The sequence below is a fragment of the Nyctibius grandis genome, chromosome 16 (assembly GCF_013368605.1).
Source record: "Nyctibius grandis isolate bNycGra1 chromosome 16, bNycGra1.pri, whole genome shotgun sequence".
In the NCBI taxonomy this organism is placed as follows: domain Eukaryota; kingdom Metazoa; phylum Chordata; class Aves; order Nyctibiiformes; family Nyctibiidae; genus Nyctibius; species Nyctibius grandis.
Genome location: NC_090673.1, coordinates 8,856,818 through 8,872,653, shown reverse-complemented (window position 1 = coordinate 8,872,653; position 15,836 = coordinate 8,856,818). Strand labels below are relative to the sequence as shown.

Below are 15,836 nucleotides of genomic sequence, written 5' to 3'. Positions count from 1 at the left end.
CGGCAGTCAAAGCTGTGTTCCCGTGCAGGGGTATGAGGAAGGGAGGGGGAGAGGATGGGAGCGAGGCGTGCTCTCAAAGCATGCCCACAATGAATATGGATGGTCATCCATCAATTTATTTTAAGCACATTACTCCTCTGTCAAAAAGGGAAAAAAAGGAAAAAGAAAGAAAGGAAAGAAAAGACATATAAAATTAGGTTTGTGTCACTCATTTAACACTGCAATTTCCCTAGAGGATTATGCACCAAACAGAGATAGCAAGCTCATGAATATTGATCATTTCCCTGAATGCAATGCAGCCCGCCAAACAATAAGATTAGGGGAAAGTGCTATGCTTAATTTATGGATAATAGGAGAGGTAAAGGATAGAGCTCCCACAAAGGTAAGGCTCACAGCTGGAGGGAGAGGCCTCTGAGGAGGAGAAGGACAGATCCAGATTTGTAAGGTAGCAAAAAAACATTTGAGGTCAAGCAGGAGTGAAAGAAAAGGTGTTTAAGGATCATTGTCAAATTAAAATCATACTTCTCCCTGAACAACCACTGGCAACTAATGCTTCAAGCATGCCAGAAATGGGTGGTCAATTCAAGAGCTAGATATATTTATTTTCTCTTTTCCTCTACTCTGTGCCTTTTCTTTGTATTTTACGTCCCTGAGGCTCTGATCCAACAAACCATGGAGACACGTGTCTAACCTGAAACATTCACGTCCTTCAGTGGGACCATCACGTGTGGAAGCTAGTGGAAGCGCTGCCTTGTTCTGCTGTAAAAAGGCTTTAGCGAAGAGTCCCTCATAAGCAAAGGAGATAAAATGTAGCAATAATGACACCAGTAAGATGCCACTGAAAACCCCATAAATTACCAGGCAAACTTAAGGGTAGATAGAAGTTCTGAAGCTACTTCCTAGCTGTGTTTCAATGTGTCTATCAGTCTTTATTCATCTCTTTTCATATTACTTTCTCTTCCCCTCCCTTCTTTTTTATTGATCTCTGCATCTTTTTTATTACATCCTTCTCTTTCTTCAGCACTGGCGAGCTAAATCAATGCACAATGCACATTGCGCTCAACAAAAGGAATGCAAATGAAAGCAGCGCTTTTTCACCGTCCACACATATATCTAGATGCATGTGGACAATGTTGGTGTGTGGGAGAGTGCATACCAAGGACAAGGTGCTCAGCTGCTTGTTAGACACCCTTTTCTCACCAGTCCGGTGGGAATGGATCAAGTGCTAAAAAGCTCTGAGTTCCCACAACTGCAAATCATAACTCTTATGACTGGGGCCTGTTTTACACAGGACATGTCGGCTTGGACTTGGCTGAGCTCCACAGTAATCGCAAAAATCGGTTATCCCGGGAGTAATCAAGAGCAAGGTGAAAGAAGAGCAGCCAAGAGGTAGGAGAGGGGTGCATCAGTCACAGCGGCCACGACTTTGATTCACTTGTCTCCTGCAAATCAAAAGGCAAAGTGAAACTTGCCCTGTGGGACCAAATCCTGCACGGAGGAGATAAAATATGCAAAATCTGCTACGCAAAGGGGGAAAAAAAGTAAAGATAATAAATTTCAGGATGGGGAAGGGCGAGTGTACCGCAGAACTTAAAAAAGGAGTACTGCCAGATGCTTTCATTAATTAATTAATTAATCTCACTGTCGCTCTTCGGCATATTGCAGGAAGAAGACGCTATTAATCTTATCTGTTTTCTGTTACTCGGCTTTGTGTTCAGAGAAGGCCAGGACAGCCTGACAGTAAGACCACACAGTTTTCTTCCCTGCCTCCCTCCTTCCTTCCCCCGCGCCCCTCCTCCTGTGGCAGAGCAGATTGATCCACTGTTATCTGATTAGAGAGGAAAGGAGGAGGGAAAACAAAACCCAGGAAAAAAAAAAAAAAAAGTCTAATTTTATTACAGGCACTAGCGCAAAGTGTCTTGAGAGCCTTGTGCCATTTATTCAAAGGAAAGTTGGACCAATTAAAAAACTCCATAAACCTCATAATCCTAAAAGGTAAAGGGAGCAAGAGAGGCAGAGGGACACCTGCAAACAGGTTGCCTCCATCCTTGGAGATATCCAGAACGCAGCTGGACATGACCCTGAGCAACATGCTCCAACTTTGAAGGTGGATCTAACTTCGAAGTTGGCTCTCCTTGGACTAGAGACCCCCAGAGACTCCTTCCAACCTCAAGTATTCTGTGATTCACGGCTCTAAATCTAAAGCTTGATGATGTTTGCGGGCTCAGTCGTATTTCTCTTCTACCAAGTGAGGTGACTTGCGTGGTCTCTGCTTTGGAAGGAAGAAGCCTGCTTGGGCTTTGCTATCAAACCTCCTGCTATGGAACCCCCCCGATGACACCCCTTCAGCCCTGCCTTTGCAAAAAAAACATTTAGTGATTATTTCCAGCCATGTGGGACCTAATCCTGCAGACAGTTTGTGACAAGCATTGCATTCACTGTTGTGGTTAGATTTGCTGAAGTCTAAAGAATGCCTTGGGGTAGTTCAGAAAAATGCCTGGAAGGAAGCATTGCAAGATCAAACCCTGAGGTCCTCAATTCAGCAAAGCCTCTGAACATGTGTTTGAGGCTCGCTGAATTCTTTGGTGAAGGGGAGTGATTCCCGCAGCTCTAAAAAGCTACATAATACAACAAGAACATCACTGCAAAAATAACACTGTCTGCAATAATTACTTGTTGTCCTACAGGATTATAACATATGTTAGCCTTGTAAACATGGAAATAAATTACACTTATTTTCCTGTGCTCCTCAAACAGGGACCCAAGCATTCTGTATTTTCCAAGAAAACACCCCACCAGTCTCAAAGAGAACTTTTGTTTGGCTAAAGGCAGAGGATCCAGTCTGATATTATTAGATTACAAAGAATGCTGAATTTCTGCTCTTTTTAGTTATTATTTATTACGTAATATGTACAGCCACTTGCTTCACCAACATCTTTATGTTTTCTGGTGAAATTTTAGTGCTTGATACATTAAAACAGAACACAAGTCAGCACTGTTCATCTGTCTGGAAGTATCTCTCCAGCTCTTAACGTCCTAAGCCTTGGTGGTCTAGCACCCATAAAAGCCAACGGGGCTTGTTTCACAGGTATTACCTTCTCTGAACCTTTCCTAAGGACCTGACAAAGGCCGTGTTTGCCCCAAAACAGCAGCAGCTGGTCTACCCTCGCAGACCTGCATGCACACTGAGGCCAGCACCCACAGCTGTCGCACCACCACAACTGTAAAGTCACGCAAAAAAACATCTGTAAGGTCTGGGTCCGTGCACCCTTCCACTGCTTCAGCTGATTTCATTCACCTAAGTGAACCCCACATTCAGTATTCCACAAACAACTGAATTTGATTTCGTTTGCTTTTGTAAACCAGGACCTGTGCAAATCCATGACCTTCCAAAGCCCATGGCAAACAAACAACGTTTAACCTCTGGAATTCCCCTTTCCTTTTTAATACAAGCAAATCTGAAAAATCACTTCATCTGTAATGGCACAGAAAAATTTGTGTGTATGTTTTAGCTGCTTCATTTTCTAATCATAATGCTGTCACACAGGCTTTTTTCCACACTCTTAACCAGCCCTGTTGCTGATACCACAGATGAACAGGTACACAGGCATAACGCAGGCTCCTGCACTCACCCGGCAGGACACCGCTGTGTGGTCCAAGGCTTGGGACACCTCGCTTTTACTCCTGTCCATGGACTTATTTGGAGCATGATGACACTGCTGCCCAGCCCACACATCCTAGTTTCCTTAAGAACCAAGGGAGGACCTGGGTCATGTCCTACTGTAATGCTGGGAAGTGCTCCAAGTATAGACCTGGACCAAGGAGCTCAGACCTGCTGCTGAGCAAGGTGATACAGATGCAATCACACAGCTCCAACCCAAACCCTTGCTGGAACCAGCCTCGCACTACGCCTGATTTTTGGAGAACCCAAAACATTTGCATAAGTGTTTATCTCACTTTCAAAATATTATGACTAGTATCTTTCAGTGCTTGAGGCTCTAAGGCAGCCAGTTACTTGAAACACAAACGTAACTTCAAGACCACCAATAGTCACAATTAGCCTCGACCATAAATACTCTCAGATTTCAATAGAACAATTTACATATGTAAATATGTAAATAAGCACCTCACCAAATCAGGCCTCAAGTCCCACAGCGTGGGATGCTGAAGTAAAAATGCAGCCATTCCGACGAGACAAGCAGTCCCCAGCTTACCACCCAAGGGAAGCGTGGTGCCTGTGAGGTCCTTTGTATGTTGCTCCAGGCACAAGAAGGAATCGTCCCGTTTGCCAAAAAGAGCAAATTGCCAACGTTATATTATCTGCTTAGGACTGATGCCCTGAGCTGAAGGCATGGGATCACTAGACGGGACAGAGTATTTGCTTGGTCAGTCCAGATAAGGAATATCATAAAATCTCTTGAGAAAAAGCCAACCCTTTATAAACATTAACTTTGGTTTCGGAAGCTCTGCACGTTTCATCCTTCCCCAGACCTCACTGAGCCCTCGTTGGGAAATGCAATCCCACGATGCAGGACTACCCCACAGAAGGTGCAGCATAAATTGGTCTCCATTTCCCTTCTCTGCCCCCAGCATTCCTAGAGAGTTTAATAAATATGTAAAGCTCACAACTGCAGCCCTGCTATCCTGATAGCTCGAGCATCTTCCGGCCATTGTGCTTACAGATTTTGCTAATCAGAGCAAACCAGGCTTGCAAATGAAATCTGATTAAGTAGTTTTCACCTCTGAAAAAGGGGATTAGCTAGACCTTTGATCCTCAGATATTGATTTGCAACTCAAAGGAGGTGTGACCTCAGCTGGACTTGCTTCTGGTCTCAGGCCTTTCCCCTTTCACTCCTCCTCCTGTTTACTAGAAAAAAAATCAGTTCATGTCTTCTCACGTAGCCAGATCTAAAGCCTATTGAAGCCAGTGGAAAACCACCCACTGACTTCAATGGGCTTTGGATCAGTCCCACAATGGCTGACTAAGTCCTAAGTCCTGGGCTGTTTCAAAGCCAGCAGAACCAATTTCCCATCAAAATGACCAGAAGCTGGGAAGATATGTTCGCCTTTCAAACCTACAAATTCCATCTTTTTTTCTCTCTTCCATGACAACTCTTCAGCTGGAAATGGTGAAAATACTGTTGTTTTTTTTCTTACACTCTGTGTAGAGTTGTGGCCCACCCATGAGTGGAAGGGCTCTGAGCCAGACTTACCGATGCAATTAAAGGATAACTCCTGCAGGCAGAACAGGGAGCAGCCATCACCGTTGATCTTATTCATATCGTCGCATTCTTCCCCCAAGTCTCTGTAGGCAGGGCACACACATGCAAAAATGAGTCAGATGGCAAATGGCATCATCATGACAATTGCTGCAACCCCTCTGCAGAACCCCAAAGCCCTGAAATCCAGTACAGCGGCTTTGTGTGCCAACACTTAAAATACCTCTCTCTTTCTCCTCCAGCCCTGACTTTCATCATTCCTGGTTCACAAGCTTGCCTGGCCACTTCTCTCCTGCACATGTGGATACCACTTGCTGTTCTCTGATGAGGATATGAGCAACTTCCTTCATAGCTGGTGTGGCTGCAACTCAGCAGGTGCGGAAAAAGAGAACAGGAATCTCTGAAACTCTTTGTATTAAATCTGGAAGGGCCAGACTGTGACCCCAGCATGGGAATAACAAGGCATAAAGCCTGGTGCTGGGCTATTCCAGGTGACAGCACTCGGAGGAGAGCAGTCAACAGGGAGCAGGTGGTGTCGGGGATGGGATCCAGCCTACACCAGCCCACACGGTTGCAGCAGCGTGCGGAGAGAAGAGTGCCAACCAGATGAGAAAGGGGCTGCCACAGCTGCAAGTGGGGCCACAACCAACCAAGCTGTGACACAGTCTGGTTCCTGCTCGCTCCTGAGGCAGCTCAGCTATTGTTCGACGCTTGCTGCAAAGCCACAAGTGATGTTTGAGGAATGTGCAAACATAACAGTAGGAGAAAAGTTATGGAAAGCAAAATTAATCTGTCTTTCTCCACCTCTCTCTCCAAGGCTGCCTTGGATTCATATGTCATTTGATTGTTCTCTTTGATTTCCTTGCCTTTTGGGCCTCATCCTGCAAATATTTGCTGCCAGGTATATCATCTGACAGAGCTGTACTATGTGATTGCTGATCAGCATTATTTCAAGCAAATAATACTGGCTGGATTAAGCACTTGCTTGTTGTTACTTCCATAGTTTAAATAATTAAATTACCTAATGCCAGGAAGCTTTGAAGCAGGTGGCCTTAAGAGCCAACATAATAAAAGAATAAACCCTAACATAGTTGTGAATGATTTTACATTTTCAGTGGTCTGGGGATTGGCAGCCAGAGAGAGGGAGGAGCTGACGGAGAACATGCAATTCCCAGCGCTCTCCCTCAGAGGCCAAATCTATCTCCCCCAAATGCATCCCAGCTCCGGTGGCTGGTCAAACAAGGGGTTGCACCAGGGACCTGGCCCAACACGTGGCAGGGGTTTTACCCTGTCCACCAGCTGCCAGGCACAGGGGACTTCACATCTAAGGACAGCATCAAAGGCTGTGTGAATTTTTCCAGCACTTACTTCAGCTCCGTATAGGAAATGTCATATACATGTAAAAAGATATGGATACACGAACAAACAGCATAAACAGCACAGAGCGTACTTTCTTATCGATCTTGCTGTCTGGACTCCATTATCTGTATCTCTGTCTGTATCTACTGGTGCCAGGATAGCAGGGCCTAAGTTCCAATTAAATGTCATCATCCTGGTAATCATCAAGCACATGAGTCATTATCTACAGATGAGAGCCAGCCTAAACTAAGGAGACATCAGAGGTCATCAATTCCTTTCTACTCTCAGATTCTGGAGGAGGAGATGTGCCCAGATTTATCTGTTTGCTCACTCCAGACTTACATTTGGATAATCCCATCTCCACAGTATCCACTTCCAGAGATATACACAAGCGCGGGGGAAGGCTCGCTCTCCTCCGTCCCGGAAACAATGATGACCTGGTATGTGTATGTGGTCCTATCGCTTAGTTCCCTGCAAGACAAAAGCAAATATTAAGTGATCGGTACAACAAAGGCAGTAGCAAAAGGCAGAGAAGAAGGTACTCAACTGGGGGTTGGCGGCCAAGAAAGCAAGTTTTAGTTCAATCAGGTCCTCAGAATAGTCCTACCTCATTTTGATGGGATTAAGTTTTGGTTGGGTGTCTGAGCACAATCAGTGCTACCTACGTCTATGCTTGATTTATGCACAGCTCCAAAATAGGTGCAACTCTTGACTATTTGACAGTCAACTATTTGCTGATGAAAATCACGCACTTCGGTGTGTTGCTGCTTACGTCTTTACCCACTGTAGAGGTGGCATTGCGCTGACACCGTGGCAGCGTGTCAGTCCTCACCACGGGCGGTGGGAGACAGTGACAGGATTTGAGAAACCAGCCCTGTGCTTCACTGCGCTTAGCCTTGGACACGTCCACTCCTGTATCTCCCCGTCAGGGACAGTGTTACCTGCAAGTTTGTGGCATAGTTCATTTAAAGAACTTAAAATACTCTGTAAACACTGATTACCTCCTGAACAGCCCTGACCTCAATCCAACTGCAGCTGTAGCCAGTGGGAATTTGCCTATTGATTGAAGACAGAATTGGACTGGGGATGTTTCAGTGATAGATAAATAAGTTATTCACTTTGCATTCGGGTTAAAAAGAAGGATTCTTCCTCTCCAGGCGAGCACAAAAAATAGGATCCACACCACAGCATTGGATCATGGTATTAGCATCAACATATTCACAGAAAGAATTAGCAAACTGTTACACAGAAATAATACAAGCCTAATATAAATGTTTACCTCTTTTACGATGTCTTTTACATTATCAGAACTCAAAACATTCCACAAAGAAACTCATCACCATTATCCTCATTGTGCCGATTTGTAAAGCCACGGAATGGCGAAGGCAAAATGATTTGCTCGAAGTCATCAATCAGGCTAATTGCAGAGCCCATAATGCAACCCAGCTCTTTCCTAGCCCACACCAGTCCCCTACTTACTACGCTCATATTGCCCCAATTACTGACAGCAATATACGTCTTTTTGTCACAGGAACTGGGTCAAAAAGCGTGTATTAATGAAGTGTGTACTACGAGGAGATATATCTACCACACAGAGCCACAAAGCCATTGAAGCAGATATCAATGGACTGCAGTCACTGAAATCTTCAAGTTTGTGAAATAAGTCTCTCCTTACAACATGCATTAAATTACCAAGCATGACTTAAACTCCAATACCACAATGTATGTTTTACAACAAAGCTGTTTCTCATGGATACTACGCCTGCAAAATAACTGTCCTTGAATGAATTGCAGGCGAACAGCACTGGGACTCGATTCTTTGTTACCACACTTGAAATGGGGAGTGAAACTCAGTGGAACAAAGACACACCACCACTGGCTTTCTCATTGCTGCTTCGCCTGATTCCTGTCGGCAATAGTCTGTAGCTCCTATTAGCTAAATTTGAGAGTTCACATAGCACAAACAGTATCTTAATTCACCTACAGATTGGGGAGATATCTACCCAGATATTGGTAAGAGCGTTTATTCAATCAAAGTGAAAAATTTCAAACTTCTGCCCTTGGGACCTGTTTAAAACAACTGTTTTGAAAAAAAAAAAATTATAGGAAGTAACTTAAGTGGCCAAACACACACTGATGTATAATACTGAGGGTTTCCTCTAGATCTCATTCCCGGATAAACCCACTTATTAAGACGGGAAGTTTCTGATATATACTGATGAAATCAAAGCAGAGGCAAGCTTTGATTATTAAAGAGCAGTTATTTCTCAAGTTCTTTCTCAAAACCATTAGTAAAATATTTAAGATTAAGAAGTATACTTGTAGAAATGTGGATTTTGTCACTGGGGACCTGCTAACCACAAAAAAGGTTCAATTCTTCAGAAAGACTGTTAACAAATGAATGGTTTGGGCAGCTATAACAGCTACAAAATAAATCAATCCATGCTGCTTTCTGATGCGCTGAGAGCACACGCACGAATGCAAAATAGTAGCTTTCAGATTCGGATTTCTTGCGTGATTTCCACTGATAGCCACAGGTGATGGGCAGGCATTCGGCTAACAGCAGAAAATGTGCCTCTGCGAGCGTGTTTTCGTGTGTGGGAGTGTTTGTGTGTGCTTGTGTGTACATGTAAGCAAAGGGAAAACCGGAAAATGCACGTTTGTTTACGTACAGGGCAGGCAGTTGGCAGAACATGACGGAAGAAGACACAGTACTAAACTAAACACGGGGGAGAATATGGTGTTTGTGAACTATTAGGTGACCAGAGATGAATGTGTATGTGGGTGAATAAGACAGAAAACTGGAAACGAAAGTTATTAGGTGGGGAGAACTCTGGTGTATTTAATTGTATGGATTGTGAATGACAAACTGCGCATGGGGAGAGGACCCTGCGGACAACAGAGCAGAGCGACTGCTGGCTTCGTGGCAGTGGGCTTTGGTCTAATCCTGTCACCTGCTACACGCTGGGAAAGGGAGATTTCCAACTGCAGCCTGCTGCTCAAAACTGGAAAGCTCTTGGAGAAATGATACATCGTGACAGTCAAGTGATCCTTATAGTTTAGTGACACAAAAAAAGGCCATTTCTTCTCCAAAAAAAAGAAGGTGAATACCTGACTCCTTACACATACATTTAGGTATCTGCACAGCCTGGCTTCCCTTACTTCTACACAGTTTGGGTACAAAATAGCTATTAAGTTATTTATGCTCATGATACCCCATGAGCTATGAATGCAATATCCTTCTCTTGGGTTAAAATACAGAGAAAGAGAGGACATGCCAGGAGACATATGCTCCCTGTAAAGCAATGGCAGGACTGGGAGCCAGGTCTCCAGACCCACTCTGCAGCCGTGGGGCCAGTCCTCCCCATCCTCATCCCGGCTCCCTTTTGGACAGCCCAGTCGAGAGGAACCTGGAGCCTGACAACCTTCCCCACGCTGGGGATGGCAGAGAAGCCCTAGGCTGTCACACCCAGGGCAGCACCAACAAACCAGCCATGCCCAGAGGAGATCAGAAACAGGAGCACGTGTGCTCCAGAGGTACTCTCCAGCATCAAGCAACCATAGCTGGAGATGTACCTGGGCTGGAGCATCAGAAAGCCACCTCAGAAACGCAAAACTCAAGCCACCGCGCTTTCAGTTCATCCTGGACTGATGCAGCTAGTGGCAAAAACCTGACTAATGAGCTGGATGTGGCATTTCACATCTCAACAACTGGAACCTGACATACTTCTATCCTCTTGAACTGTTAAATATATCATATCAGCAGCAACTGAGAGTTTTAGCATTCCTTCACAGTACCCACGTTTCGGAAAAATAGGGATGATACGTGCAATACTTCGGGCAGTAATCCAGTACCATAGCGAGGGAGGGAGGAAGGAATGCAGGAACGAAGGGGAAAAGAAACCCAAAAAAAGAATTTATGCTCTCCTATACAGTTATAGGGCACCAAGGTCGATACTACAGACTGTATCTGGAGATGTCAGCAAAACAAGTTCTGCTCCAAGTGGTGATAAAAGTGTGATTTTTGACCATTTATTTTCTCTCCCGCCTTCCCTCAGAGCTGATGGCACCCTAACAGCCATAACGTGCTCTTTCCACTCTGCTGTCGGGCAGGTCCGACGCACGCCGGCTTCGCACGATGCTACTTAAGGAAGTGAGAGAGAAGAACATCTTTAACACTAAGGATGTGAACAAACACTCTTTTAAATTTATATCTATGGTCTTTTAATGACCTTTTCGAGCACTGAGTAAGCCGCATTGATCGCTGCAGCTTCCGCCCGTGGGGAGGCAGTCTTATTAAAAAGCAATGACTCAAGCCCTCTGCTTAGAGGGAGAATTAGGATGTGCTGTGTGAAATACCACGAGGGCGACTTTCCTGTCTGCTGTGGTGAGTGACAGATCCAGGGTCAGAAATATAAAACCCTCTAATTCTATTCCCGTTTTTACTGGGGAGGCTGGGCAGTTGAGTTCATCTTGCTGTGCCGCCCAGGCAAGGGACCTCTGCTTTCAGTTGGGGTGTTCCTGTAAAACTTACGTGAAAAATTAAACCTCTGGGGAGTTGTTTTCTACTCAGACAAAGGCGGGTTTAAAGGATCATTGGATTTACAGAAGCAACACACGCCCTCAAGTGCCAGCAGACCTTCAAGGGCTGGCACTGCCCCAACCACATCTGCCCTGTGCCCACTGTAGGGCTTCAGCATCGGAGGACACAGCACACACTCCAGATGCAGTGAAAGCACCAAGGGAAAGCAAGCATCCCATGCCTCTCTCCCTGCTACAATAGCATATATGTTTTTCCTACTACAAATAACAGCAGGGAGGGTTTTTTATACAGCAAAGGCTTGTTTCCGACAAAATTGAAAATATCCTTAAGGCTGATCCCAGCTTCTGCCTTATGAAAACATAAATGGCCAGAAAGCAGTGAAAGCAGACAGCATTCTTGTTATTTAATGACAAGATGACAAGGTCTTAGGCATCCCCAATTAAATTCTGTCTGTCACAGGCAGTGCCATGTGAAACAAGCAAATTCCACACCTCAAGCATCCTCATGAAGGACTCATCTTTCTTTGACCTTAAACAACCACCAAACTCTTGAGCCAAAAGACAATGTTTCCTGGACAGCTCTCTGAAGCCCAGATGAGCCCCAGTCTGCCAGCAATGTCCCTGTTTCCCTGTAGCACTGTCACCTTTGCTCTTCTTCTCCAGCAAGGAAGCCTTGCTGAGCAGAACAGGAAATCCGCTGGCAGCAAATAGCAGCAACCCCACATCTTCACTTGTTGCAAGGCTTTGTATCAGCTGCTCAGGGTGGACTGAATACAACCACACATGGAAGAGCCGATGGTCTACGCCATCTCCTGTCCCGTCCTCCACAGCCTCGAGCTGTCCAGTCCGTCCCCACATACTGCTCACAGCCACCGAAACACCCAACGTCATTTACAGAGGTCCTGAAATACCCCAAATACCCACTAACTCAGTGAAGAAGCACTACAATGCTCAGACATGTTTAGAATCTCCCAGTCCCAGGCACTGAACCAGGGCTCAGTGTTTCTAGCTCGGAGGAGCTAACACCACTCTCTTCATCACTACTTTAGAGAGTGGGTCATTAAACTGCACTGGGTTTTACCTCTTGGCAACACCACTGCAGTGTTTGAAGGCTCCCTCATCCTCAGGTGCTCCAAAAGCAATTGATAAAGAGTAACCCAGGGGATGAGGTCGCTTTAGGACAACCCGAATAGATCTGCTCCCCAGCTCCCATCCTTTTTCCTGCATTGCCATTGACTGTACAAATATGACTGTTTTCTTCTTTTATCCCCTCTCTCGCACATGCTCCCCCTCACCTTGCCTTTCCTTCTTTTAATAAAAATGGCATGAGAAGCACGGCAGAAGATAATGAAGAGAATTCCTGCCCAGCTCTGCAGTCGGGAGAGAGGAGGGGTGGGATGCTGTAAACAAAAGAAGGACGTCAAAAATCCCAAGCTCTTGCGATGGGCTGTTTTTTCAGCTGCAGTCCGATCTCTGGCTGTTTGGATAAGCCCAGCGACATGGCAGGTGCAAAGGCCTCAAACCAAGTCTCCTGCCTCTTGCTCAGACACCGAGCTGACTCAGAGGACATAAATGCCAAGGAAGCAGCCTTGGAGAGGCTTTTCTCTCTATCCATGATGAGATGGGTCCCAACAGGGGCAGTGGGTTTGCTCTGTGCCCTCTGGCTTTATTATGATTTATTTGTTTACAAGCAAATCAAAACAGGGCAGTTGAAGTGCTAAATGAACACTCATGGGCTGGATGAGAGAGTGAGGACTGTACGGTGGATTTCTGCTCCCAAACCCATCTTAAACCTGAACTGGATATTTCCAAGGAAGAACGACAGGGCAGCCAACGACCTGAACAGATAATCTCAGCAGAATACTTGGTGGGGTACGTTTTGTACCATGAGGTGGCTCTGCTATCTGAAGCCCAGAGTCTCACCGTGCAAAGCAGTGGCGTCAAGACAATGCCCAAACTCAACATTTGCTTCTGACTGTATCAGGAAGGTATTTCTACTAACACCTAAACCAACCACCTTACCCACTTACACTATGGACACCCCACGTATTTGAGACTGAAGTCAAAGGTTGAGGGATCCAGTCTACCAGGAACAGGAAAATATCTTTCGCTCCATGAAATACCTCTACGAACCAAAGTCACCATCAACTCTCACTATCACCACAAAATCAAAACAGGCAATTAGTTAACAGCTCTGCTCTCGCTTACTCTGCTGTAAATCTCAAGTGAGATCTTTAGAGACCTCAGCAAAATACTCCAGGTTTAAACCACTGCACCCCAGCTGCTCATCTGTTCCTCTGAGTTGCAAACATGTGCATTTGCTGCTCACACCAGCTGCCTGCCTGCACAAGATGCCCTGGCGCAGGACTCCACGCCTGGCTGTAGCACCTCTGCTCTGAAACCCAGGTCCTGTTAAGGACCTCAAACACATTTGGTTTTGAACATTTGTTCTTTACACAGATTGCTCTCTTCTGTCCTTCGTGCAAGAACTTTAAGTTTTTTAAGCAGTAAACATATAGATATATATGCAACTGATTAACTCCAGCAGACTTTGATATAATCGTCCAAGTATTTGCCCTGGTACCAATTTAAAACACAGTAGCACATTTAATAAAAAACAAAGTCTGCAGCCAAGGCCTTGAAGATATTTCTTGTTTTTTCTCAAAAGAAAAAAAAAGTCAAATGTCATGAGACAATTTTCTACTTTCACATTTAAACAACAACAACAAAAGTTACAAAATTTTAAGGTGGATGCTATAAATGGAGGATCTAAATGAGATTGGGCTACAAATCCTGGGATAAAGTAAATCCTAGAGGCCCAGGGCCTATATGGGTGTTTGCACGCGACAGACAATTTCACGGCAGCACACAGGTTAAGTGTCGGAGCACCTGGTTGCTATTAAAAGCAGGGAAGGAGGGGGAAAATCTGTTGTGTTTGCTTCTTCACCGCTGCGATCAGACCCTAAGCTGAGACGGGAGCGCTTCTCAACATGAAGCTCGGATGCGGCCGCCACAGGAGGGAAGGCTGTTGTGTTTTGACTGAGGAAGGATCTGGAACACGAAAGCCCTATTTCCAACCAGTGGAAGCCAGCACTTCTCTATTGATTTCAAGGGACCGGTGCCAGCATCCACCACCTGAGGATAGTGCTCCGATGTACCGGTGCGGCAGGGAGAAAACAGTAACACAACCAGCAGGCAGGTTAGGGCAGGTTAATTGCTTCAAAGGCCATCATCGTCACTGGCGAACCTTTGCCTGTTGCATCGTGCCTCTCGACGAGCACTGCCTGATTACTCACACCATTAACGACATCCCGGTTGTGCCACGGCTTCTCTATGCAGGACCGCCAGCGGCAGCATCCACGCAGGCTCCAGCGCTGGTTCAGACCACGCTGGAGGAGAAATGCCTGACGCAAACCCTGCACAGGGTCTGGGACCCCAACAACCACCCCTCAGCTTCTGCATGTTGATTATTCACTGCTGGGGCTGGGAGAGTTTTGGCTGCTACCCTCTTTGTCAGGCTCAGCTCTCCCTGCAGGCAGAAGGCTCTTCCCAGTTTAGGGTCATCAACTCGGCAGAATAACATTCTTTGGCTTCTCTGAATGCAGACCCAACCTCTAGGATTCCCTTTCAACAGGCATGAGCCAAGACCCTATTTTCAGAACTTAAATACCCTCCCGTTTCCATGTAATCCCACCAAAAGGGCAAACAGAGCCATGGGAGCAGACACTCGCAGCGCCTGATCCAAAGGTTCCTTAAGCCAGTGGAAGTTCTTTTGTGCATTTTCAGTAGGGCTCAGATTGGGCCCCAAGTGAGCACAGATGTTTGCAGTTTTCTCTGGTTTCACCTCTACCATCCCTCCTCGCCAAAACCCCGCTTTGGAGGGTAGGGGCATGGGGGCCATGGCACTCCCGGGGCCCTGCTCCTCAGGAGGGAGCCTGTATGTACATGTGTGTATGCGCGAGAGAGACGTATGTGCTGTCACACACGCTGCATAGCAGAGCACAGAGCAATGGGCGAGGAGATGAGGTGACTATTCCAAAGGAACATTTTGTCATTTCCCTCCTTAGGGGCTCTGTGTTTTGCCTTAAGCCACTCCAGATTATGAGAAATCCTACTAGCTGGTCTCCAGTGGGATCTGTAATGGTTTAATAACTGAACATTACTGAACATATTTCCACTAGCCTCTTTCTAAAATCCCATCATGAGCTAATTTCCTCTATTGTCATTACATCTGCAACTGGTCTTACATTTTTAAAAAATCTGTACCACTGTGAACAAACTATCTGGTTTACTGCACTGAGCTCTCAGGGCCAGAATTTTTAGTAGTGGCTGATAATTTGGGGTGTCCAATTCCAGACAACCTCTCTGGGGTACAATTTGCAGAGAAGAATGAGCTTTATTTCCATTTTGCCCCTCCTGTCCCAAAAAGCTCCAGGAAAATGCTGGAATTGGGGCATCAGCACGGAGATACCCAATGTCACCATTCATTTAAGAAAATCCTGGCCAGACAGACTGTGATCACGTCTGGGTGAAGCAATCACACGCTGGGTGCCTTGGGCCCGCAGCGTGCTCAGGGCATTGCATGAAACCTAAAAGGCTTCTGCCTTGTCTGTCGTTGTATCCAACAAGGTATTAAGGACAGCACAGGTATTTTAGTCTTACTGCAGCGTTATTTTCAAACTCTTGCCTGTTTGAGCATAGCTCCAAATTTCAGAG

The 15,836-nt window shown here is 45.7% G+C and overlaps 1 protein-coding gene across 1 annotated transcript in view; it reads right to left on the bottom strand.

Annotated features, from left to right (window-relative positions):
* Positions 1-15,836, bottom strand: part of PAPPA (pappalysin 1) — a 177,378-nt gene that overhangs the window by 79,279 nt on the left and 82,263 nt on the right. The window contains exons 8-9 of the mRNA XM_068413809.1: positions 6,921-7,049; positions 5,214-5,305 (exon numbers count right to left, since the gene is read on the bottom strand). Of these exons, the coding sequence (XP_068269910.1) occupies positions 5,214-5,305; positions 6,921-7,049 (221 nt within the window). The remainder of the gene's footprint in view (positions 1-5,213; positions 5,306-6,920; positions 7,050-15,836) is intronic.